Genomic DNA, 23,912 nt, shown 5'->3' with positions numbered 1-23,912 from the left:
AAGGAGAACTCCGGTGTGATATTGACCTAAAGTGTATTGAATCATGATACCGAGTGTGAACGTACCTTGCATATTTCATCTCGGTTTGTGTCCAGCTGTCCGAAATCTGGGGTCAGTTAGCCGATGCTCACAACAGGCTGTCTATGAGAGTGAACAGGGCATCGGAAAAGCCATGTCTTGTAAATAAACTACCGGTGCTTTTTCTGAGTTCTCAATGTCTCGTTTTAAATGTCAGGGCCCTAGGAAGTCTACCGATGAAGTGCGGAGCTACTTTGTGCCTCGTAAATGGCGTAAAACAGTGATTTATTTACATGGCTCCTTCGATGCCCGATTGACTTTCATTGACAACCTGTTGTGAGCATCGGCTAACTGACCCCAGATTTCGGACAGCTGGACACAAACCGAGATTAAATATGCAAGGTACGTTCACACTCGGTATCATGATTCAATACACTTTACACCGGAGTTCTCCTTTAACCACGTCAAGTTATTTGCATTAGGTTTTGTGTAAGTATTCAGTATGAACAATGTTTTTCTTTTAATATGACCATAATATTTAATTTGTACATTAACTAATTTTGTTTACTACAAATTATTTTTATTTAAAAATTGTGTTCACAAGTGTAAAGCATTCCATTCTCAGTATTTGTTCCTTCTATTTATCCTCCAGCTTGCTTCCCTGAAAAATTCTGCATGGTTATTTGTGCGTACTAGTGTACTAAAATTAATTAAGATACTTCCAAATTTGAATTTTATGGCAGTTCTTGGCCAGACTCTTAATTTGCATCAATCCTGATAAGTCACTTGTACCATACACATGCTGTTCACCGTTCACGTCACCTTCATAACCTGACTGAGATGTCCATCCACTTAATGAAACTTTAGCAGGCTTTAAAGTTTCTGTGATGATAATGCTGTTTATCCTTAAGACTTCTCAAGCCAATCAAAAAGAGAGGCTAAAACTCTGACAGAGATACGAATATGGATTAAAGCATATGACATAGTAAAATCCATAATGATATTTGGTTGATGAATTAATAAATGCCATTTAGTGAAACCTGTGAAACAACAAAGAAATAATTTCCTTTCATCATTCCCTACAAACACTGTCGATATCTTGTGTGTTTTTGTCTGCTTGTTTAAACAAAGTCAGGTAGAAAAAAACTAATCTGTGCTATCACTGCAGTGCTACAACAGGGTGAAAAATTCTGAAGAAAATGAGGAAAAACATATGCCTTAATCCTGAATAACACAATTTTCTGCAATAAATGTTTCAGTCAGAACTTGTGCCTGGTTTTGTGTGCAAATTCTGTCTATTTTACTATAAAAAGTCAATATAACCAGCTTTTAGTAGTTGCATACTAGTTTTGCAGGTTGTAATGCTAACCACTTTGCATTTGATATTGGTAATGCATTATAGGTTTGTAGTTCACACTATATTGTGCTGTCTATTACAATTACTTACAGCTATTTTTTGACATTTCCCCCATAAAGAAATTAATAATAGGCTACTTGAAACATGTTTCATGTTTACTTACATTAGATGAAGACTCCCGGTAACCTAAGAAAATGTTATTTTACATGGAGCAAGTCACCTCACAAAGGCAAACATGTAGTTTATGATTTGTAAATTGAGCATAGACGTAAAGGGATAGTTCACCCAAAAATTTAAATTACACCATGATTTAATCACTCTCAAGCCATTCTAGGTGTTTATCTTCTTTTAAATGAATACAGTCAAAGTTATATTAAAAAATGTTCCAGCTCTTCCAATCTTTATAATGGCAGTAAATGGGTGTTGAGATTTTGAAGCCCCAAAAAGTGCATCCATCCATCATAAAAGTACTCCACATGGCTCAGGAGGTTAGTAAAGGCCTGCTGAAGTGAAGCGATGCATTTGTTTAAGAAAAATATTCATATTTAAAACTATATAACCAGTAATCTCTAGCTTCCACTAACAGTTGTATGGGCGTTTACAAGAGTGGCGTTCCAGCGAATGACATAGGTAAAGCGGAAGCTCCAGTGAGAATAGTTAAAATAAGCTAGTTAAAATATCGCGAGAATCAAGTTTTGTTTACAGCAAAGGAAAACCAGTCTCCTCTTGGCTTATATTGAAATCTGCCTACATTTAACTTTTCAAATCCTCATTTTGTACTAATTTGTGGCTGGTGTTTTGTTTTGCTCTCTCCTCTGCATTTCTACATTCAGAGCTTTTTTTACGTTTCAGACGAGGTCAGAGGTGGAATCATCCAAGTTGAAATGTCCCATTTCAAACCTCAGTAAGTTCCGGTCAACACATCACATTAACATATTGATTTCATGAAGACCGCCATGATGGCCATGATACAACAAGAGCATTTCATGATTTTGTGTCAATTATGAAAAAAAAAAAAAACTGAAAAAGTTTACATAAAACGTTGACATTCGTTTTAAAAACAGCCAATGAAAAGCAAAAATTAAGGTATCATTTTATAAACTTAATGTGTAATGTTTTTTTAAATTTGATATAAGGTCTACACTATGCTCTTTGGAAGCGGTCACGTCAAATGACGCGTCTCACTGAAGTTGGGGTTGATCGGTCTTCACCAAGTTCACAGGTTGGATGTCCGACTTTAAGCAGCATTCTAGACATTATTTACAAGTAAAAAAACTGAATTTCAAGTAGTCTGGAACGCAGCATTAGGCAGAGTTGTGGACTCGAGCCCCAAGTTTGATGACCTGTGACTTGACTTGACATAATGAAAAAAGAATTGGGACTCGACTTAAGACTGACAGCAATGACTCCAGACTTGACTTGGACTTGAACCCTGTGACTCGGCAAGTCTTTTTGGTCTCACTGATGGTTTCTTATTTTTATTTGTATACATTATAACTATTGTTATATATCAACTTTTCCACTTCATTTTATGTATCTCTTTGCCCAATTAATGTTCTGTATCAATGTATCAAGTACCATAAATGTTTTGTAAATACTGTAAATAATACCCAACAATCATATATCAATAAAGCTATGTCTATTTCAGTAGGTGGTACCTACTGAACATGAAGTAGTCTGTATTACGTATTAGCAAGTTATTGAATATTTGACTCAGTTGATTAATTAAAATCACTGAATTCTTAACAAATGAAACAGTGGACTTAAAATAAATGATTAATTCAATTAGGCCTATATTTGTTCAAAAACAATGATTAATTCCTCAGTGAAACAACACTAATTACTATATCTTTTATAGTTATACTTACTATAGACTATTATTGAATTTAAATTTACTGTAGTAATTAATACAGAGACACTCATTTGGGCAAACAGCACTAATGACTTGTTTAGGACTTGAAGCTTAAAGTTGAGGACTTGCAGCTCGACTTGAACTTGCTCGTCCTGACTTGGGACTTGACTCGAGACTTACTTGTGACTTGCAAAACGATGACTTGGTCCCATCCTACGTCATCCGCTGGAACCTCACTCTTAATGAATGCGCATACAACAGTTAGCTGAAGCTAGAGATTACGGTTTATTACATTTTTCAATATAGATATTTTTCCATACACAAATGCATTGTTTCACTTCAGAAGGTCTTTATTAACCCCTCGGAGCCGTGTAGAGCACTTTTTATGATTGATGGATGCACATTTTTTGGGCTTTAAAATCTCAAACACCATTTACTGCCACTATAAAGCTTAGAAGAGCCAAGACTAACTTTTTTTCCAATTGTATTCATCTGAAATAAGAAAGTCATATACACCTAGGATGGCTTGAGGGTTAGTAAATCATGGGGTAATTTTCGTTTTTGGGTGAACTGTCCCTTTAAGTCACTAAACATATTACTATGGTAAATAGTATAAGGGGGTGACCCGGTCCCTGTAGATTAAAACACTGTACATGTCTTTTTATAATTACATTTTAAGCGCTGATATTTCTTTAAATTCTTCTTGAAAAAAAAAAAAAATTAGGGGGGAAAATATTGGGTGTACCTTTAAGGCTGTAGATGTGAGAAGTCCAGCTTTCAGCTTTCTCCTCAAGACACACTCCTAAAACGTTGGGCGGGGTCTGCGTCCTGTGTCAGGAATGACGCTATTCGATTGGCTGACGCTCTGTTGAGTCCACAACGTTCTAGCATCGCTCTATGGCGTCCACAACACTGAACGTAGCGTTCCCAAGTCCCACAGGTTACAGAAAAAGGCCTTTGATAGTTGAGGACCGTGTTTTGAGTAGTTTATTAAAGCTATGAATATGGGGAACACTGTGTACGAACAGCTCCATCTCATACGTCCTTCTCGTCACGCATAATTTATGGGTTCGCTGGGTCGCTGAGGAAGAATAAAGAGAATCTTGAGGACTCCAGCTTGATCAATGCACAAACTGGATAACCAAATCGCCTGTACTCCTCCTCGCTAACCGTACGGAATTAGAGGATGGCTGGAATTGGGAACAGTTCAACATCTGGAATGGGTGACATCATCCAGCTGAATGTCGGAGGAACGAGGTATGCTGATGTCATGGCTTCTTATGTGAAATCAGAGTCAAAACAGTTTTATTTGAGATCAAATGTTACGTCACTGTAGCGGATTCTGACTTTGATGTGACGCAACCAGCGTTAATATGTAACGATGCACATAGCGTGTCCGCTATCCATGTCTTAAACTATAAAACACATCATTTTGAACTCAAACTACACGTCTTGAACCATAACTATCACTGACTAACACTATTTAGTTCCTTATTTTATCCCCAGCTTCCACATGTTCTACAAGATCATCATAATATCCAAAACCCTCTAAACTACATCATAATTAAATATGAATGTATAAATAAAAGAAATACCCTATAATTTCCCTCAAAATATCATGGTTACTTAAGTTACTATAACAAAACTGAATTAAAAAAATATTAAATAAATGAACGCTTCTTACTGTTAGATAATTCTAGCTCACCAAGTGAAAGAGAAATGAGAAATGATTATCATAAATCTTACCTACATGTTTTCAGGTTTAGCACATCAAGGCAGACTCTGACATGGATTCCTGACTCTTTCTTCTCAAGGTAAGATAAGATGGCTAAAGAAGTACCATAGCATGTTGTTTTTCTGCTCTTTTTTGAAGGGAGGAAGTTTTGAGTCCTGAAAGTTGCTGTATGCTAAATACATCAGTCTGAAAAGTTCAGGAGGAAATTTGCCTTGTCATATTATTTATAGATCTGACAGAATGATAACACCAGAGATCTTCTTAGTATGCTTGTTTTTTGCTTGTATGTTTGCTAAACCTCTATCCATTCTTCCTGAATAATACAACTAATCCAGCTGTTGCTTTGTTTGTGTAAATGTGTTTTGTGCCTAGTTTACTTAGTGGAAGAATATCAACACTACGGGATGAAACTGGAGCTGTGAGTAGAAGTCCTGAAAAATAGTTTTACCTGCAATTGTGTATATACAGTTGAAGTCAAAAGTTTACCTTGCAGAATCTGCAAAATGTTAATTAATTGACCAAAATAAGAGGGGCCATACAAAATGCATGTTATTTTTTATTTAGTACTGGTCTGAATACGATATTTGACATAAAAGACGTTTACATATAGTCCACAAGACAAAATAATAGTTTAATTCATAAAAATGACCCTGTTCAAGAGGTTCAAACGCTCACGTATGCTTCAGAAGGAAACACGATTCATTAAGAGCTTTTGAATTTGAAGATCAAGGAAAATTTAACTGATTTTGTCTTCTGGGAAATGTGTAAGTATCTTCTGTAGCTTCTGAAGGGCAGTTCTAAATGAAAAAAAAAAAATGATATTTAGGCAAATTTAAAAAAATGTACACATCTTAATTCTGTTCAAAAGTTTACACCCCTGGCTCTTAATGCATCGTGTTTCCTTCTGGAGCATCAGTGAGCGTTTGAACCTTCTGTAATAGTTGCATATGATTCCCTCAGTTGTCCTCAGTGTGAAAAGATGGATCTCAAAATCATACAGTCATTGTTGGAAAGTGTGTATAACTGTTCAGGACAAACAAGGGACTCATGAACAACTATCACTAAACACACAAACAAAAAAAAAACACAGCTGTGGATCATTCAGGTAACAACACAGTATTAAGAATCAAGTGTATGTACACTTTTGAACGGGGTCATTGTTATAAATTCAATTATTATTTTCTCTTGTGGACTGTATGTGAATTACTTTTATGTGAAATTTCTTATTTAAGTCAGTACTAATTAAAAAATAACATGCATCTTGTACGATTCCTCTTTATTTTGGTAAAATAATTAACATTTTGCAGATTCTGCAAGGTGTATGTAAACTTTTGACTTCAACTGTAAATGAAAACAAAACAAGAAAATACTTAATGAATACTGATTTACTATGTATTGTGGGTTAATCATGTAAAAGTTGTCCATGTGCAATAAAATGAAAAATGTTATCCAGCTCTGAATCAAATTTTTTTTTTCTATAAGATCTTTATTGACAGAGACCCAACAGCATTTGCACCCATTTTGAACTTTCTTCGAACTAAAGAATTGGACTTAAGGTGAGAAATGACATCTTCCTATTTGTTATCCATTACAAAGCCCAAAATATATAGTTTCATGTGTGTAATATTCCTACTTTCTGTGATAGGGGGGTTAACATAAGTATCCTGCGACATGAAGCTGAGTTCTATGGCATTACACCCTTAGGTATGTAATAGAAAAAGAAATATGACTGAATTAGGTGCAGCACAGAATTTATGCATGTGTAATTCTTATCTTGCCTTTTTATTATGGTTAGTCCGACGCTTACTGCTTTGTGAAGAACTGGAGCGATCGTCATGTGGAAGCGTGTTGTTTCATGGCTACCTCCCTCCACCAGGTAGGATGAGAGCAGATCTGTAGAAGAAAAAGAAAAAACACTCACCGTTTCATCCTTTGTGCCAAATATAACACATCAGGATGAGGCTGGTATTTTTGTCCTTCAGCTCTCCCAGCGCGGAGCAGTGCCGTTGGACAGTCTGTAGCTGTTGCAGGTCCAGAGGAGCGCTCAGTCCCCAGTGGCGCAGAGGGGGGTTACCCTCGTTCCTGCCCTCAGTCTTCTCTCCCTGGACCCTCTGGGGCAGATGGACCTCAAAGACTGGGTGAGTAAAGGTCGTATATATATATATATATATATATATATATATAGATTGTGTAAATAGTGTTTATAAACCATGTTATGTAATATTTTTGTAAATTCATTGTGGATTTTGAAATGCAGCAGTAGGAGAGCTGTAGAACTGGGTTGGCCATAGCTGTGTCAATGCAGACTGAAGAACAGCATGTGCTCCATTCTGGTATGGGCAGGCGGAGGGGAGGGGGTGGGGGTGCCATGAAGACAAAGTATTCCCCTTACAAGCAGTAGTGCAGTAGGCAGGGTGAGGTCATCTTAAAAGGGCTTTTTATATCCTCTGTGCCCAGCAAAGTCATGTGAGAAGAATGATGAAAGAGCTGGAGAAAACAAGTTAATGGCCGGGCCTTCTATTTAACCATTTTATTGCTTTCTGGTGCTTTTATATATATCACAGGGCAAATTGTACTAAGACAGCATCACTGAGAGTTTGGATAATAACTGTATAATAATTGACGGAACAGAAAATAAATAATAAATAAAACTAAATAAAATAAAAAACTCAAAACACAAAATAAGCTTGTTGTTGTATTATCATATTATTACTACATATTCTTGTTTTTTTTTGGCATAAACTTGAAACTTTATTAATATATTGGAAACACTTTACAATAAGGTGTAATTTGCTAATGCATTAACTAACATGAACGATCAATAAACAATACATTTTTACAGTATTTATTAATCTTTGTTAACGTTAATAAAATAGTTGTTCATTGTTAGTACACAGTGCATTAACTAATGCTAACAATCACAACTTTTGATTTTAATAATGCATTAGTAAATGTTAAATTAATATTAACTAAGAATAATAAATGCTGTATAAGTATTGTTCATTCTTAGTTTGTTAACTAAAGTTACTAATGTTAACTAATGAGACCTTATTGTAAAGTGTTACCAATATATAATTAAAATTTTACTATAAATATTAGTGTCCACTGAACTGCTAATTACTTTCTTTGATAAATCATAAATATATTTTAACCATTTAAAAAATCTTTAGCAACCCAGGACGTCATTCGCTATCCTCTCCCTCCTTTATTTTTAAAGTTAGACATCAACTTTCTTAGTATTCCTCAATCTATTCATTATTAACAATATAAAAAGAAAAAAATATGAAAGAATGCCTGAATGAGAATACTTTTTGTGCTCAAAGAAAACAAAGAGACTTTATTCAACAATTCTTCTCTGTTGTGTTATTCTCCGCTGCCCATTAATGTGAGTACCACGACCCAAGAGAAAAATTGCTGAATAAAGTCATAATTTTTTTTCTTTGCTCACAAAAAGTATTTTGTAGCCTTTTAAAAAAATTAAGGTTGAACTACTGATGTCACATGGATTATTTTAATGATGTCCTTAAAGGGATGGTTCGGAGTAGATTTGACTTCATTGCTATGCACTCCGAAGCCCATGTAAATACCCCATCCGAAGTTTTTTTACCTTAGTCAAACATTGAGGGAGATATCAGAGTTTTTCGAATGGCTTGCTACTGCCGTACATGGTACATGTTATGTATCTCGTAAACTGCACCACTAAACGTGCACGTAATCTTATCAAACTTCTACAGTAGTGTAAATAGGGTATGTACTCACAAAACGCTGCATCGGAAAATTTGTAAGTCCCCTACTACGTTGACATGCACACAGACGTAGTAGGTGGACTTTTACATGCTTTTCCCAAACCAGGGAAGTGACGTCGACGTGTCGCCATTTGTAGTTTTTGAGACTAGTAGGGATCGGGTAAAAGTTGTTTTTAAAACACTCATGGTGGACTTACAAATTTTCCGATGCAGCGTTTTGTGAGTACATACCCTATTTACACTACTGTAGAAGTTTGGTAAGATTACGTGCACGTTTAGTGGTGCAATTTACGAGATACATCACATGTACCATGTACGGCAGTAGCAAGCCGTTCGAAAAACTCTGATATCTCCCTCAATGTTTGACTAAGGTAAAAAAAAACTTTTTACATGGGCTTCGGAGTGCATAGCAATGAAGTCAAATCTACTCAGAACCATCCCTTTAACTAACTTTCTGGACCTTAAATAAGTCAGGTGCGTGGCTGTCTATGCAGGGTCAGAAAAATTATCAAAAATATTGTAATTTGTGTTCTGAAGATGAATGAAGGTCTTACGGGTTTGGAACGACATGCAACATTTTTGGGTGAACTATCACTTTAAGGCTCAACCAAACAGCCAGTAAGTGTTTGTTAGTTTACAGTTTTAAAGGGATAGTTCACCCATAAATGAAATTCTGTCATCATTTACTCACCCGCAGGCTGTTCCAAACCCATATAAGTTTCTTTCTTCTGTTGAACACAGATAATTTGAAGAATGTGGGTAACCAAGCAGTTGATGGTAACCATTGACTTCCATAGTATTTGGCTTCGGTCAACATTTTAGCCTGCTTGTGTATAACACACTGAGGTATTGTTTTGGACTTTTATATTACAATAGGATCACCAGTGGACCCTAGGAAGGTGCTGATTGTCGCTGGCCATCATAACTGGATTGTAGCTGCTTATGCACATTTTGTAATTTGCTACAGGTAAAGCTATGTCCCATGATTTTCAAATATAAAATAATAAGGGTTATACTCACCATTGGTTGACTGTGATTGTTCTTTAGGATAAAGGAATCATCAGGCTGGCAGCAGGTATTTTCCAGCCCCTACCTGGACTGGGCCATAGAGCGGGTGGCCCTTAACGCAAAAGTCGTAGGCGGCCCACATGGAGATAAAGACAAGATGGTGGCAGCGTCATCAGAGAGTAGCATTATATTGTGGAGTATCCAGGATGGAGGGAGCGGAAGTGAAATAGGTGGGAAGACAACAAAAATAAAGTGTGCAGTCAGTTGTGTGTAGACTTTGTGAGATAATGTTTCTCTGTGTTTGTGAAGGTGTGTTCAGTCTTGGAGTACCTGTTGACTCTCTGTTTTTCATTGGGAGTCAGTTGGTCGCCACCAGTCACACGGGGAAAGTAGGAGTGTGGAACGCTGTCACCCAGCACTGGCAGGTAAAGCGTTTTAAATTTTATTCTACATACAAACATTATCAGGGTTCATATTTGATTGTCATTTGTAAAATGTCACTTGTACAGGTGCAGGATGTGGTGCCCATCACAAGCTGCGACACTGCTGGCTCCTTCCTCTTGCTGGGCTGTAACAACGGCTCAATTTACTATATTGGTAAGCTGCTTATTTTCTCTGGATTGCATTACATTTATTTTTATATGGCGTGAGACGTTAATAAGATGTGAAACCGGCAGTAACAGAATCAGTGCCGAAAATGTAATTACAATTGCATACAGACATCAGTGTAATTAATTTTACATAGTAGATGGTAGCATGGATCAATAAATAACAGCTTTTATAAATTAAAAAAAGAAAAGCTTAAAAATGTTAATAAATACCTCTGGCATAATTCTTCAGGTGTCTATTTTAGTAAACGGCAATCAGTTTTTTCATTCCATACATTTCTGAAAGCGTAGGAACTTGATAACACCAGTCTATGAAAACCATGTCCTCTGGTGTGTCTTTCAAAACAAAAATTTACAGATAATGTACTCACCCCCTTGTCATCCAAGATGTTCATGTCTTTCTTTCTTCAGTTGTAAAGAAATTATGTTTCTTGAGGAAAATATTTTAGGATTTCTCTCTATATAATAGATATGTATGGTGCCCCCAAGTTTGAACTTCCAAAATGCAGTTTAAATGCAGCTTCAAAGGGCTTTAAACGATCCCAGCCGAGGAAGAAGGGTCTTATCTAGCAAAACAATCGGTTATTTTCGAAACAAATTGACAATTTATATACTTTTTAACTTCAAATGCTTGTCTTGTCTCATCTCTGCGATGCGCATGCGTAGTCTGTGTAATCCGGGTCAATGCAGTATGTCGAAAAATTCCCATCTCATTTTTGTCTTCAACTTTAAAACCATCCTACAATGCTTTGTGAACACTGGGTTGGTACTTCTGCAGCAATGAAGTTGGGGAAGAAAACAAGATGGGAGTTTTTCCGACATACCCTAACTGTATTGATCCAGATCACACAGACTACACATCGCAGAGACGAGACAAGACAAGCATTTGAGGTTAAAAAGTATATGAATTGTCAATTTGTTTTAAAAATAACCGATCATTTCTCTGGATAGTCGATCAAAATTTTATTAGTCGCTTAGTCACAAAAAAATAAAAATCCCCAGAAAGTGGTGAAGTCACGTAGTCTGTGGCGAAAAGATTATTATTAGTTGGTCTGTGTGGTAATGACAGTATATCAGTCAGGAAATGCAAACATTTTTTTGAAGCTGCATTAAAACTTCATTTTGAAAATTCTAACTTGGGGACATCATATATATCCATTATATGGAGAGAAATCCTGAAATGTTTTCCTCAAAAAACAAATTGTCAAATTTGTGTCAAAACCCAGCCCTAATAGGTAATATGTTAAATAAGATGATAAAGGAAAGACTTGATCATTTACTCTCCACTCTCAGACATGCAGAAGTTTCCATTGAGAATGAAGGACAATGACTTGTTGGTGACAGAGCTGTACCACGACCCATCGAACGATGCCATCACGGCCCTCAGTGTCTTCCTGACTCCTAAAACCAAACTTCATTTTGAAAATTCAAATTTAGGGGCACCATACATATCCATTGTATGGAGAGAAATCCTGAAATGTTTTCCTCAAAAAACAAATTGTCAAATTTGTGTCAAAACCCTGCCCTAATAGGTAATATGTTAAATAAGATGATAAAGGAAAGACTTGATCATTTACTCTCCACTCTCAGACATGCAGAAGTTTCCATTGAGAATGAAGGACAATGACTTGTTGGTGACAGAGCTGTACCACGACCCATCGAACGATGCCATCACGGCCCTCAGTGTCTACCTGACTCCTAAAACCAGTACGTCAAATGATGGTTAATTAATCTAATAGAAACAATTAATAGAAACAGTGAAGTGCTGAGTCTGACAACTCACTGTGTTGGAAGGTGTGAGTGGGAACTGGATTGAGATCGCTTATGGAACCAGCTCAGGGGCCGTACGTGTCATTGTGCAGCATCCAGAGACTGTTGGATCTGGTCCACAGCTCTTCCAGACCTTCACTGTCCACCGCAGCCCTGTCACTAAGATCATGCTCTCTGAAAAGCACTTAGTTTCAGGTAAAAACTACTCAGATATCAGAAATGGATATAATGAAAAATGGTGGTGATGTATAATTTTAGCCTTGTTTTGTTGAAGTTTGTGCTGACAACAATCACGTACGCACATGGACGGTGACACGCTTCAGAGGCATGATCTCCACTCAGCCGGGATCTACTCCACTGGCTTCTTTTAAGATCATCTCATTGGAGGAGACAGAGAGCCATAGCAGCTATTCCTCTGGCAATGATATCGGTAAGAGATTTGCTTGTAGCTTTCCACTATATTGGTGCAGTTAGAACTGTAAAGCTATTATTGTCCTCCATTATCCTGTGCGCTGAACTGCTGATGTAAGCAAACAGTATCACTTAATCTGCTTTTTCCATTCAGGTCCATTTGGAGAGAGAGACGACCAGCAGGTGTTCATTCAGAAAGTCATTCCAATTACCAACAAACTATTTGTTCGCCTCTCCTCCACAGGAAAAAGGTGCATTTTGAGACACATTTTATTGTTAAATAAGATGTACACTGCATAATATGCTAAATAAATATTTCATTATAAGTGTACTATTCAAAAAAACTCAAAGACTTAAAGAGATAATCCATACATTTTTTACTCAACTCCATAAGACTTCCTTTATTTTGTGGAACATAAAAGAAAATATTTTACATATTTATTTTATACATTTGTTAATCTTTTTATCCCTGTATTTCAGAATCTGTGAGGTGCAGGCTGTAGATGGCACCACCATCACGTGTTTTACAGTGCGAGAGTGTGAGGGCTCTAGCCGCATGGGCTCCAGACCCCGTCGTTTCCTCTTTACTGGCCATGCAAATGGAAGCATTCAGATGTGGGACCTCAGTACCGCCATGGACACGGTCAACAAGAATGACGACAAGGCCAAGCGGGAGCTAGGTATGATTATTACTGCAGACAAAATAAGGAAAATAAATTGCCCATTTGATTAAGATGTGAAATGTTGTTACCTGTCTACAGAGGTGGGAGGTCCAACTGAGGAGGAGCTTCTGAAGCTGCTTGACCAATGTGATTTGAGCACATCTCGCTGTGCCACGCCCAACATCAGCCCCGCCCCCTCTGTGCTGCAGCACAGCCGGCTGCGAGAGTCCTGCTCCAGGTACTAGAATCTAAAGGCTTTTTCACAAGTCAATATTACATAAAGGGTTATTATTAATTATTATTTACTCACCCTCAAGCCATAGGTGTATGTGACTTCCTTCTTTCAGACAAATCCAATCGGAGTTAAAAATATTAAAAAATGTCCTGGCTCTTTTAAGCTCTTTTAGTGTTTTATGTATTTTTGGCTGCAGTGACAAAGTCGACGTCATCTTTACTCGTCAGTCAGAAAATATTTGTTTTCCATTTGAATTGGTTAATTTAAAAGTAGACATTTTGCTTTTTATAGATATATTTTTCATGTCTGTGAGACAAACACAGTTTTTCGGTTTGGTCTTTTTTGTTGTTGATGCAATCAAGTTCTAGACCTAGACAGCGGAAAGCGCATTCTGTTTGCTTTCATTTAATGAAAAAATAACAACACATTCACATCAGAACGTTCAAATGTAAAATTCATTATTTTACACACATTTTGAGTGCGCACAAATGACAGTAGACCTTTTACAGATTCGAAAGAGGCATTACTCTTATCTGTATGGCCAAAAATGATGGAGTATTTTAAGTTTAATGCAAATGATCACACCTGCACCTCCAAGTTTACTGTCATGCAGTGAGCATGCTACTATTCAACTTCCACACTCTGCACAAACACTTAAATAGCGCACATTTTGTCTAGGTTAAACTTTAACGTTTTCTAATGTTAAAGTGAGCAGCCATGTAATGATGTTTATATTTAAATGTTTTAGATGATAATTCACATTGCGGTCAATGAACAAAACAAATGTTTGCATGTCCAAAATTCGTCATGCACAGAACAATGTCTCAGAATTGTCAAAACACCTCTTAAAGTGCTTGCTACGGATTTGAAAATATAGAAAATTGAACCCGATCCAAATTTTTTTTATGATGGATGAAAGTTTTAGAGGCAGTTTGTAAACATGATTGACACAACGTAAGGTTGTATTTTTTTAAAGTGCAAAAATGTTGAAGAAGAATTTCGGACTCAGTGTGCAAGCCTGTTCTTATCAACAATTAGAGGGGAGCCCCCCAATATTAACACAAAATTTGTATAATTTGTAGTCTCCAGCTGCAGGCTCAGGAGCCCATCCCTGAGACAGCCACCTATGGAGCCTTGCGGCCATATCGAGAAAGCCCTTTGCTGGCCCGCGCTCGACGCACAGAGAGCTTCCACAGCTACAGAGACTTCCACAGCTTAAACCTGACCAAGGCCCTGCTGGAGAACCACGGACAGTGTGGATCCACAGAGGACGAGATGCGGCAATCAGTGGGAGAAATCAACACTGAGGACCCCGACAAAAGAAACTCTACCCTGGATCTTTGGGGGTCCAGATCATCCGAAACCCAGTCTGCAGCCACACGCAAACCCCCAGACAGCCCTGGAGACCAGCGGCGAAGGGCCCATTTGATGGAGGAAGGGGCTGCAGACTCCAGACCGGATGGGGGCAGAAGGAGAGGAGCATTTGAAGCTAATTTTCTAAGCAGGAAAAAGGCCCCTCCGGTTCCACAGCTGAGCCCTCCACCAGCAGGAGCTGATGGAGGAGGTAGTGACTCGTCCAGCACCGCCTCACCCTCGCCAACTAAAGTTTCCACATCCCCACGTCATCGCAAGCCTCCTGACACTGCATGTGAGTGATGGTTTACACAGGTTTGTCATACGTAGAGGTCGTACCAAATACAATAATCAATGACAGGGAAAAGAAAGTCGTTGAACGAATGATGAAATAGTCAAAAGTGAAGCGTTTCAGAATGTAGACGTGAAGGTTTGGCAGCTAAAAAAACTCACTCACTGTGGACGGATTTAAAGGGAAAATGCATAGTAAAAATGTCAGGTCAATTTCATGTCTGTTAACCAGTAAATAGAATTGATTTAGCTTTTGTCAGACAGATGACGCTTCCACATTATGAACCTAATCCTCTCTTCGCTGCTTTTTCCAAGCTTAAAAATGAGATACATTTACTTTTTATTACTTGGAGAAAATTAACAGAGTGACTAGATTAATTATCATCAGCCTTAGTTAGACTTTAGCGCTTGCACCTGCGCCTTTACTGCAAAAGCAAAATTGTTTTTAATGTCTGTCCATTAGAGGATAGTCCACCCTAAAATGAAAATGTGAAAATTTAAAAACCCATAGCAATTTCGTTTGTGAATCAGTGAAGGAAAGGTTTATCAGAATGTCTTGGCTGCTCACTTCCAAACAATGAAAGTGGATTAAGGCCAGGGCTTGTCAAAAAGGATAAAAGGAAGTATAGAAATACTAGGGCTGGTTAAAAAATCGTTTGAATTTTGGGTGGATTATTGCTTGAACGATTTGCTATTCTCTTGTAAATTAAGTTGCTTTTTTAAAAAGTAGATCAGCATGTTGATGCTACTGGCCACTAACGGTACCTTCAAAACACTGTGATGCACTTTACTGTCTGTCTATACATTCATCCTGTTATAATGAAAGGACCGAACAGATGAACTTCAAATCAGGCTTGAAGTGCAGGTTTTACTCCACTGCTGTCATAAAGGCTGCAGGAATCAGAAGCCTCTGACATCTCAGTCTGTTTCTGTCTTCATTAAGCCTTTCAGAAGGTTTGCGCACTATGAACTTTCAACATGCACCCGCAGGGGATTTTTACTTGCTCTATCCATTTTTAGGATTTATTCAGTGCCTTTTGCTAATTTAGATAGATACTGCTATTAGAAATCAAACAGATTTAGCTTTTTTCTGTCTTACTGATGAGATGGTTAGTTATGGAAACCAGTTTCCGCCACTGAAAAAAAAATTAAAATTCTGCCTTTTTATAAAAACTCACCAATTTTGAGAAATTAAGTGGAATTGCGAGAATATAAACTCATAATTCAGACTTTTTTTCTCAGAACTGCAGTTGCAAGTTAAGTCAGAATTGTGAGATATAAACTCATAATGTTGATATAAGCAATTGCGAGTTATAAAATAAGAATCACAAGATTTAAACAGTTCTTTTTTTCTCAGAATTGCGAGATATAAACTTGCAATTGCAAGAAAAAAGTCAGAATTTGCTAATTTGTTTTCAGAATTGTGAGATATAAAATTGCAATTCAGACTTTTTCTTCAGAATTACAAGATACAAACTCACAATTGTGAGAAAAAAGTCTTGATATATATATATATATATATATATATATAGAATTGATATAAAGTTCAATTTTAAGGGAAAAAAACTTCTCACAATTGCGAGTTTATATCTCAGAATTCAGACTTAACCAGAAATTGCATAATTCTGACTTTTCTCACGAATGTGAGTTGGTGTCTCACAATTCTGGCTTTTTTTCTCTCAAGTGCAAGTTTATATCTCACAATTCTGAGAAATAAACTCATAATTGTGACTTTTTTTTGTAGGAGGTGCAAGTTTATATCGCAACTGTGACTTTTTCTCATAATTGCGAGTTTATATCTCAAAATTCTGACTTAGTAAAACGAGCCAAGTTGAGAAAAAGTCACAATTGCGATATAATCTTGCAATTCTTAGAAAAAAGTCACAATTGCGAGTTTATTTCTCAGAATTCTGACTTAACTTGCAATTCTGAGAAAAAGTCACAGTTGCAATATAAACTTGCAGTTCTTAGAAAAAAGTTACAATTGCAAGTTTATTTCTCAGAATTGAACTCAGAAGTCTGACTTTTTCTGAGAACTGTGAGATATAAACTCGCATTTGCGAGTTACAAAGACTAGTTTTGAGGAGAAAAAAAGTCATAATCTATTTTCTATTTATTTAAAATTCAGAATTCATTGAGTTTATTTCTCAAAATTGCAACTTTATTTCTTAGAATTGTGAGTTTGTCTTGCAATTCATAACTTTGTCCCACAATTAATAACTTAATAAGACACTTATCAAGATGAAAGAAAAGGGAAAAGAAAAGAAAAGAAAAGAAGAAATAAAGAAGAGTTTTATAGAAAGTTGCCAGATTTAAAGGTAATATACAATTAAAAATAGAAAAACCTAAATTTGTACTAATGGATTAGCTCTGTATTTAAAATTCTACAGTACAGTACAAACTTCTAATGCCTAAATTAATCAACGTGAGTAATTTCATCATAAAATATAACTTTATCATTTGCTTCAGTTTAGAGTATATTGTATAGGATTATTTATATTTGACATGAGGCTAATTTAGCGAATTTGTCTCGCAATTCTGACTATTCTGAGAATTGTGAGATAAAAAGTCGCAATTAACTTTTTATACCTTTTTTTTTATAACTTGTATTATCACATTATGCAACTGATATAAGTGAAGCCAGTCCAATTTTAACTCACAGAATAAGACACTTAACAAGATGAAGGAAAAGAAAAGAAAAGAGAAAAGAAAAAGTACGTTTTATAGACAGTCGCCAGATTTAAAGGTAATATCCTGAATTTGTACTAATGGATTAGCTCTGTATTAATAATTTCATCATAAAGTAAAATGTTATCATTTGTATTTTCACTTATGTTTAGAATATATTGTATAGGATTATTTATATTTGACATGAAGCTAATTTTACATTGTCAACTGTTGAGCATGGTCACTTTCTTTCCAGCCATTCCACTTTGCGCACAGGTTATATCCTGCGAGAAAATGTATAGTAGATATCTAGCGGTCAATGACACATATCCAATATAGGCTATTAATGTGGTTATATGTTGCTAAGTGAGATTATTATTTTAATTGTAACTAAATGAAAGCCTTTAACAAAGTACTTACTTTATATAAAGGAAAATGATGAAATCTCATTAATGCTATGCAATCAGTGATAGTGCTGACAGTAGGCTACATAGCCTCAAAAGGTTCTTTGGACAACCGCATGAAGCTAGAAAAAAATAAAATAAAAATGATTAGCCCTTGAAAGATCTGTATGTTTCATTTCTCAATATTATGTTGCTCGTAAAGCTATAAAATACTGACTTTTTAAAAATGTTTTTTGTTGCTCTTTAATATCAGAATGATATCAAACCAGAAATTAATATTAATTGATTAATTGCACTAATGTTTTTTTTTTATTTTTTTATTCTTAGTCATCTACTATACATAACTTGTGAGCAAGCTGATAGCTTTGGGGAATATTTAATTGACAAAAGTATGATTCTTCATGCTTGCTTTCAGAAATACAGCCAAAACCTGTTTTCAGTCTGGTTACATGCACTACAAATCGGGTACTTAGCTTCTGTACATTTCCAGTGGCTCAATAAAGTAACCAAATAGAGCAGCGTCTCAGACCTTTTTTTAATAAGCATGGTAACATCATTACAACACAACTTTCTTTCACATTTCACAACTTTCTATAGCATGAATGACCATATATGAGTTCACGAGACGCCGTAACCACACAAACCTCTGATTAATCTTAGCATAAAAAAATAATAATAATTATCGCAACAATAAATAATACTGACAATCTTTAAAAAAGAAACATGTAAAAAGTTTTTTGCTATGTGAAATGATAACGCATGTATAATTAAATATATTCACACTTTACAGGTTTAAAACAACCTCTGATAATAATAAAAACACATCCATGTGTAACAATGATGACAGTTTTTGGACATTTAAGACACTTGATCCATTGGCATCATCACAAATGTGTTCACACTATTGTTCAGTCTAGCAGGCACAACACCACATTAGCTAACATTTCCATTAACGCAGACATGTCTACCGGATCTTCCTCATTCATGTGTCTGTAGAGACAGAAGAGATAGACTTCCTCTCTATGTTGGCATGAATAATTTGGAGACTCAGTTCATTAATACTTTATGATTGTGGTAATATTTCATAGCTACACAGCCAGTCATAAGACTCCATTTAAAGCTATAACAATACAGTGCTATTTTCAGAATACTTTGCTTCCTCTCGGCATCAGTGCTAAGCACATATTACAGCAAAAGGTAATCTATGTCTGATAATAACATGTACATGTATGAAATCAGACTAAATCCTATAGAGACAATGGGTGATACCTTGAAAATTACAGTGCCTTCACTAATATTGGCACCCTTGGTAAATATGAGCAAAGGTGGCTGTGAAAATAAATCTGTATCTTTAATCTTTTAGATCTTTCATTCAAAAAATGGACAAAATTCGAACCTTTCATTGAAGTAAAACGATGGAAACTGATTGGGAAATCTCATTATGTCTAAATAAAATATCTCTGAAGTATATTCCCATTCATATTAAATTTTTTAGCACACCAGGGTGGCTAGGAGTATAAAGTTGTCCAGCCATGACTGTCTGTTCCACAGGATTATGAATATGAGGAACACAAAAGCCAAATTAGGGGCCGTTCACATGAAGCGTCTTTTGCGCGCGCAAGTTCGTTATTTCAAATGGAGACGCGCAGCTTGCGCGCGCATATTGGAAGCGACGCGGTCGCGACGCGCACGCGGTGCGACGCGCTCGTTTTTTCCAGGCGCGTACGCGCCGCATCGATTTAAAAACATCTCAACTTTTCAGAATGTCGCAAGCGCACCGCAGGTCATGTGACATGAACTAACCAATCAGCTTCCTCACGTTTTTCCGTTACATTGAAACCTCAGCAGAAACATGGAGGAGCAGCTCATCATTGTGGTCCAGGGATTTCTTGAACTTTATGATTTGTCAAGCCCCCATTATTTTGACGCTAACAAAAGAAACAATGCATGGAGATGCATAGGCTTGGAGCTAGAGCGCAGCTGTTGATAAGGAAGAAAGCGGCGCGCCTAGCATTTTCCACGCGTTTTTAGGCGCGACATGTGAACTGCCCCAATCATTCGTCACAAAGACTAAAACCAAATAGATTGTTGAGCTTCACAAAATAGAAAGTGGCTGTAAGAAAAGAGCTAACGCATTGAAAATCCCCATTTCCACCAGTAGGGCAATAATTAAGAAGTTCCAATCAGGGGAGTTGCTAGACCTAAAGCTCTACTGGGGCACTGGCCCCCATTACTCATTAATTCAGTTGTTGCATGTAGTTTAATGTCTTTATTTTGGGATTATCAATGTAAATTATAACTCAAATTTGAAATTTTACTGGGGCACAGCATATTTTTACTGGGGCACGTTCCCCAGTAAAAAGGGTCTAGCAACGCCCCTGGTTCCAATCAACTAAAGATGTTACAAATCTGCCTGGAAGAGGACATGTGTCTATATCATCCTAATACACAGTGAGGAGGTAACATTGAAAGGCCAAAAACTAGGCCAAAAAAAAAGAATTGCAGAGATTAGTTAGCCTAAAATAAAATGATCAAACAGCCCCTACCTACATCACCACATGTTGTTCCAACTCGCTCACCCAAAAACAAACTCCAGCATATTTAGTTGTCAGACACGACTGGATCTTCAAACAGGACTGGCTTCCATGGTCAGATGAAACTAAAAAATGCGCTTTTTGGCAACAAACCCACCAGATGGGTTTGGTGCAAACAGAGATAAGTAACCGATGCCCACGGTTAAAAATACAGCTGGGTCTTTAATGTTGTGGGCCTATTTTTCTGACGGAGGTCCTGGACATCTTGTTCAGATACATGGCATCATGGATTCTGTCAAATACCAATGGATGAAAAATCTAAACCTGACTGTCTCTGTTAGAAATCTTATATGGGCTGTGTTTGGATCTTCCATCAGGACAATGATCCAAAACAAACATCAAAATCAACACAAAAATGTGTCACTGAGCACAGAATGAAACTTGTGCCATGGCCGTCCCAGTTCCCTGACCTGAACCCTGCAGAAACTGAAGAGAAGAAGCACCAACATGAAGCTGGGAATCTGAAGGATCTGGAAATATTCTGTATGAAAGAATTGCCTCTGATCTCTGGTCAGGTGTTCTCCAAACTCATTATTCGTTGTTAGAGATAACTAAGAGCTGTTATTTTGGGAAAAGGACATGGGTGCCAATAATTGTGGCCAACCTGAACTAGAGAAAAACATATAGTTCATAATGAGATCCCCCCCCCCCCCCAGTTTCAACTGTTTTACTTTAGTGAAAGGTTAGAATTTTGTGAATTTTTTGAATGAAAGATCTAAAGGATAAACGATGCAGAATTATTTTCACAGCCACCTTTGCTCATAATTATCAAGGGTGCCAATATTAGTGGAGGGCACTGTATATTCAATGAGGCTTTTCTTTGAAACAAAATACGGAAGCAATAAGGTGATGTCAGAGGTAGTCAACACAACTGCAAAATATAAATGAGCATTACATCTCTGACTAATAAAAACAAATCCAGCATTAGGAAATACAGCTAATTTCTCAATGTTTTGTCAGGGTCAAACCAAATGTAAGTGATCTATGTATATTACTCTCACTGTCTTATTTTATTGTTGTAATGGTGATATTCACTCAGCTACATAATAAGTTTGAGAAAAACTACTTTACCAGGAAGGTTTTCCACAGTTGTAGGTGTGATTGTGTGTGATCGCTTTACAGGTGAGTGTCTGTAAACATGGTTTTCTCCTTCTTCACTGAGCTGTAGCTTTTAATCGTCTCCCCAAACTCCTCATCCCCCACATACTGCAACAAACATAACAGTTATCATCAGTTATGACAATTCCTTCAACAGACAAACTGAATAGACTGCTGGTAAAGATGAGAAGTGTTTATACTAAAGGGACAGTTCACCCGAAAATGAAAATAATGTAATTAATTACTCATGTTCATGTTGTTTCAAACCTGTAAGGCCTTCATTCATCTTCGGAACACAAATTAAGATATTTTTGATGAAGTCTGAGAGCTTTCTGACCCTGCATAGACAGCAACACAACTACCATGTTCAAGGCCCAGAAAGGTAGTAAGGACATTGTTAAAGTAGTCAGAAGTCTAACTTTTTCTCAGAATTGTGAGATACAAACTCGCAAACTTCTTGGTAAAACTCTCGGATTTCATCAAAAATATCTTAATTTGTGTTCCGAAGACGAACGGTCTTACAGTTTTGACAGACTTTTCGTTTTTGGGTGAACTATCCCTTTATTAAAAGTACATTTAAATGTACATGAGTTATTTGCTACAGTTGGACTTTTTAACATAATAATAGAATTATATTTTACTTAACATTTTTGTATTATGTCCACTGTACACTGAAAACCATTTTCCCACATTACCATTCAAAAGTCATTAAGGTTTTTATGTTTTTGAAAGGTGTTTCTTTTGTTCATCAAGGCTGTATTAAATTAATCAAAAATACAGTATAACCCATAACATAATCAAATATTATTACTGTTTAATGTGCATTTTATTTTAATATATTTAAAATGTAATTTATTCCTGTGATGCGAAACTGAATTTTCAGCAGTCATTTCGGAAGTCTTCATTGAAATCATTCTGATATGCTGATTTGCTGCTCAAGAAACACTTCTTTATTATTAGTGTTCAATGAAAAGTTTTAAATTTAATAAGTTTATGGAAATTGTTATACAAGATTTTAGTTTATGAAAAGAAAGTTCTAAAGAACAGGATTTATTGGAAGTAACGTAAAGCTTTTACTGACGCTTTAATCAACTGCATCCGTGCTGAATAAAAGTGTCTTTTTTAACTAATAATAATAAAAAAAAAATTAAACAGTAGTGTACATATCACTCTGTCTGTATAATTCAATAATTTATAACAAATGAACATATTAATTATTCAATTTTTGTTGGAATGTTACAAACTCTAAGCGCAATACAAGACTTCTCCTCTTTTTATTTTTTTTACAGTAACACTTTACGAGTGGCTCATTAGTTAACATAAGTTAACATGAGTTAACATAAACAAATCTTCAGCATTTAATAATCTTAGTTAATATTAATTTCGAAGATGAATAAATGGTGTAATAAATGTATTGTTCATTGTTCATTCATGTTAGTTAATACATTAATGTTAACAAATGACACCTTACTGTAAAGTGTTACAGTCTTACAGTAATGACCGTCTGACTGTACACTTTAACTGTACCCCTTGTGACACAAATTCCACCTCATCATCATCTCACCATGCCGCTGTCAGTGCCTTGCAGGTCAGCGTCCCATGCTCCACCGCCCAGAGATTTCTTATCCTGCGTGTCGATCAGCTGACTAACACTCCGGTGCAAGGAGTTCTGGGAATATGCATGGCTGAGCTGGCTCTGGCTGGGAACACGTAGTACAGACATGCTGGCCTGATAGCTGTGGTTGCTGGTGCCTCCGATCTTAGTGTCAGTCAAACCCTGATCATGAAAACACAAATTACATCAATATAAAGCACAAACACACACATAACTGCACACTCTGTCGTCAATCACATGCAGCAAAGACAGTCACTTTCAACGGATGAGCAAACATCAACAACAGGCCATTGAATAAGAAGGGTTGTGCATTAATACAGTACATATTGCAACCATATTCTGCATGCAATGCCACTCAACAGCAAAGCAAAACTGAATGCAATCTCTAGTAAGTTTAGAAAGACAGATAAACCCAGGTGCTTGAACATGCAAATAGAACAAAAGACAGTTGTGTCTTTAGCACAAATACTTATACATACACTTGAGGT

At 36.5% G+C, this 23,912-nt stretch overlaps 2 protein-coding genes across 2 annotated transcripts in view; one reads left to right on the top strand and one right to left on the bottom strand.

The window, feature by feature from the left end:
• Window positions 1-4,124: 4,124 nt before the first annotated feature.
• kctd3 (potassium channel tetramerization domain containing 3) lies at window positions 4,125-15,065 on the top strand. The gene is made up of 18 exons (XM_073827136.1): window positions 4,125-4,484; window positions 4,988-5,041; window positions 5,335-5,380; window positions 6,445-6,518; window positions 6,608-6,666; window positions 6,758-6,838; window positions 6,945-7,100; window positions 9,585-9,675; window positions 9,756-9,946; window positions 10,026-10,141; window positions 10,226-10,313; window positions 11,915-12,031; window positions 12,119-12,289; window positions 12,369-12,524; window positions 12,660-12,756; window positions 12,986-13,185; window positions 13,267-13,405; window positions 14,485-15,065. Exons 1-18 carry the CDS (start codon window positions 4,414-4,416, stop codon window positions 15,056-15,058), a joined length of 2,481 nt encoding a protein of 826 aa, XP_073683237.1. The 5' UTR covers window positions 4,125-4,413; the 3' UTR covers window positions 15,059-15,065.
• Window positions 15,066-20,116: 5,051 nt separating this feature from the next.
• ush2a (Usher syndrome 2A (autosomal recessive, mild)) overlaps window positions 20,117-23,912 on the bottom strand; it is a 356,033-nt gene continuing 352,237 nt past the window's right edge. Inside the window, exons 71-72 of the mRNA XM_073826569.1 lie at window positions 23,374-23,586; window positions 20,117-21,917 (exon numbers count right to left, since the gene is read on the bottom strand). Coding sequence (XP_073682670.1) covers window positions 21,828-21,917; window positions 23,374-23,586 — 303 coding nt within the window. The 3' untranslated portion in view covers window positions 20,117-21,827. The remainder of the gene's footprint in view (window positions 21,918-23,373; window positions 23,587-23,912) is intronic.

The sequence above is a fragment of the Garra rufa genome, chromosome 21, assembly GCF_049309525.1.
Source record: "Garra rufa chromosome 21, GarRuf1.0, whole genome shotgun sequence".
Lineage (NCBI taxonomy): Eukaryota > Metazoa > Chordata > Actinopteri > Cypriniformes > Cyprinidae > Garra > Garra rufa.
Note: the sequence above shows the minus strand (reverse complement) of the source record. Positions and strands in the feature narration are given on the sequence as shown.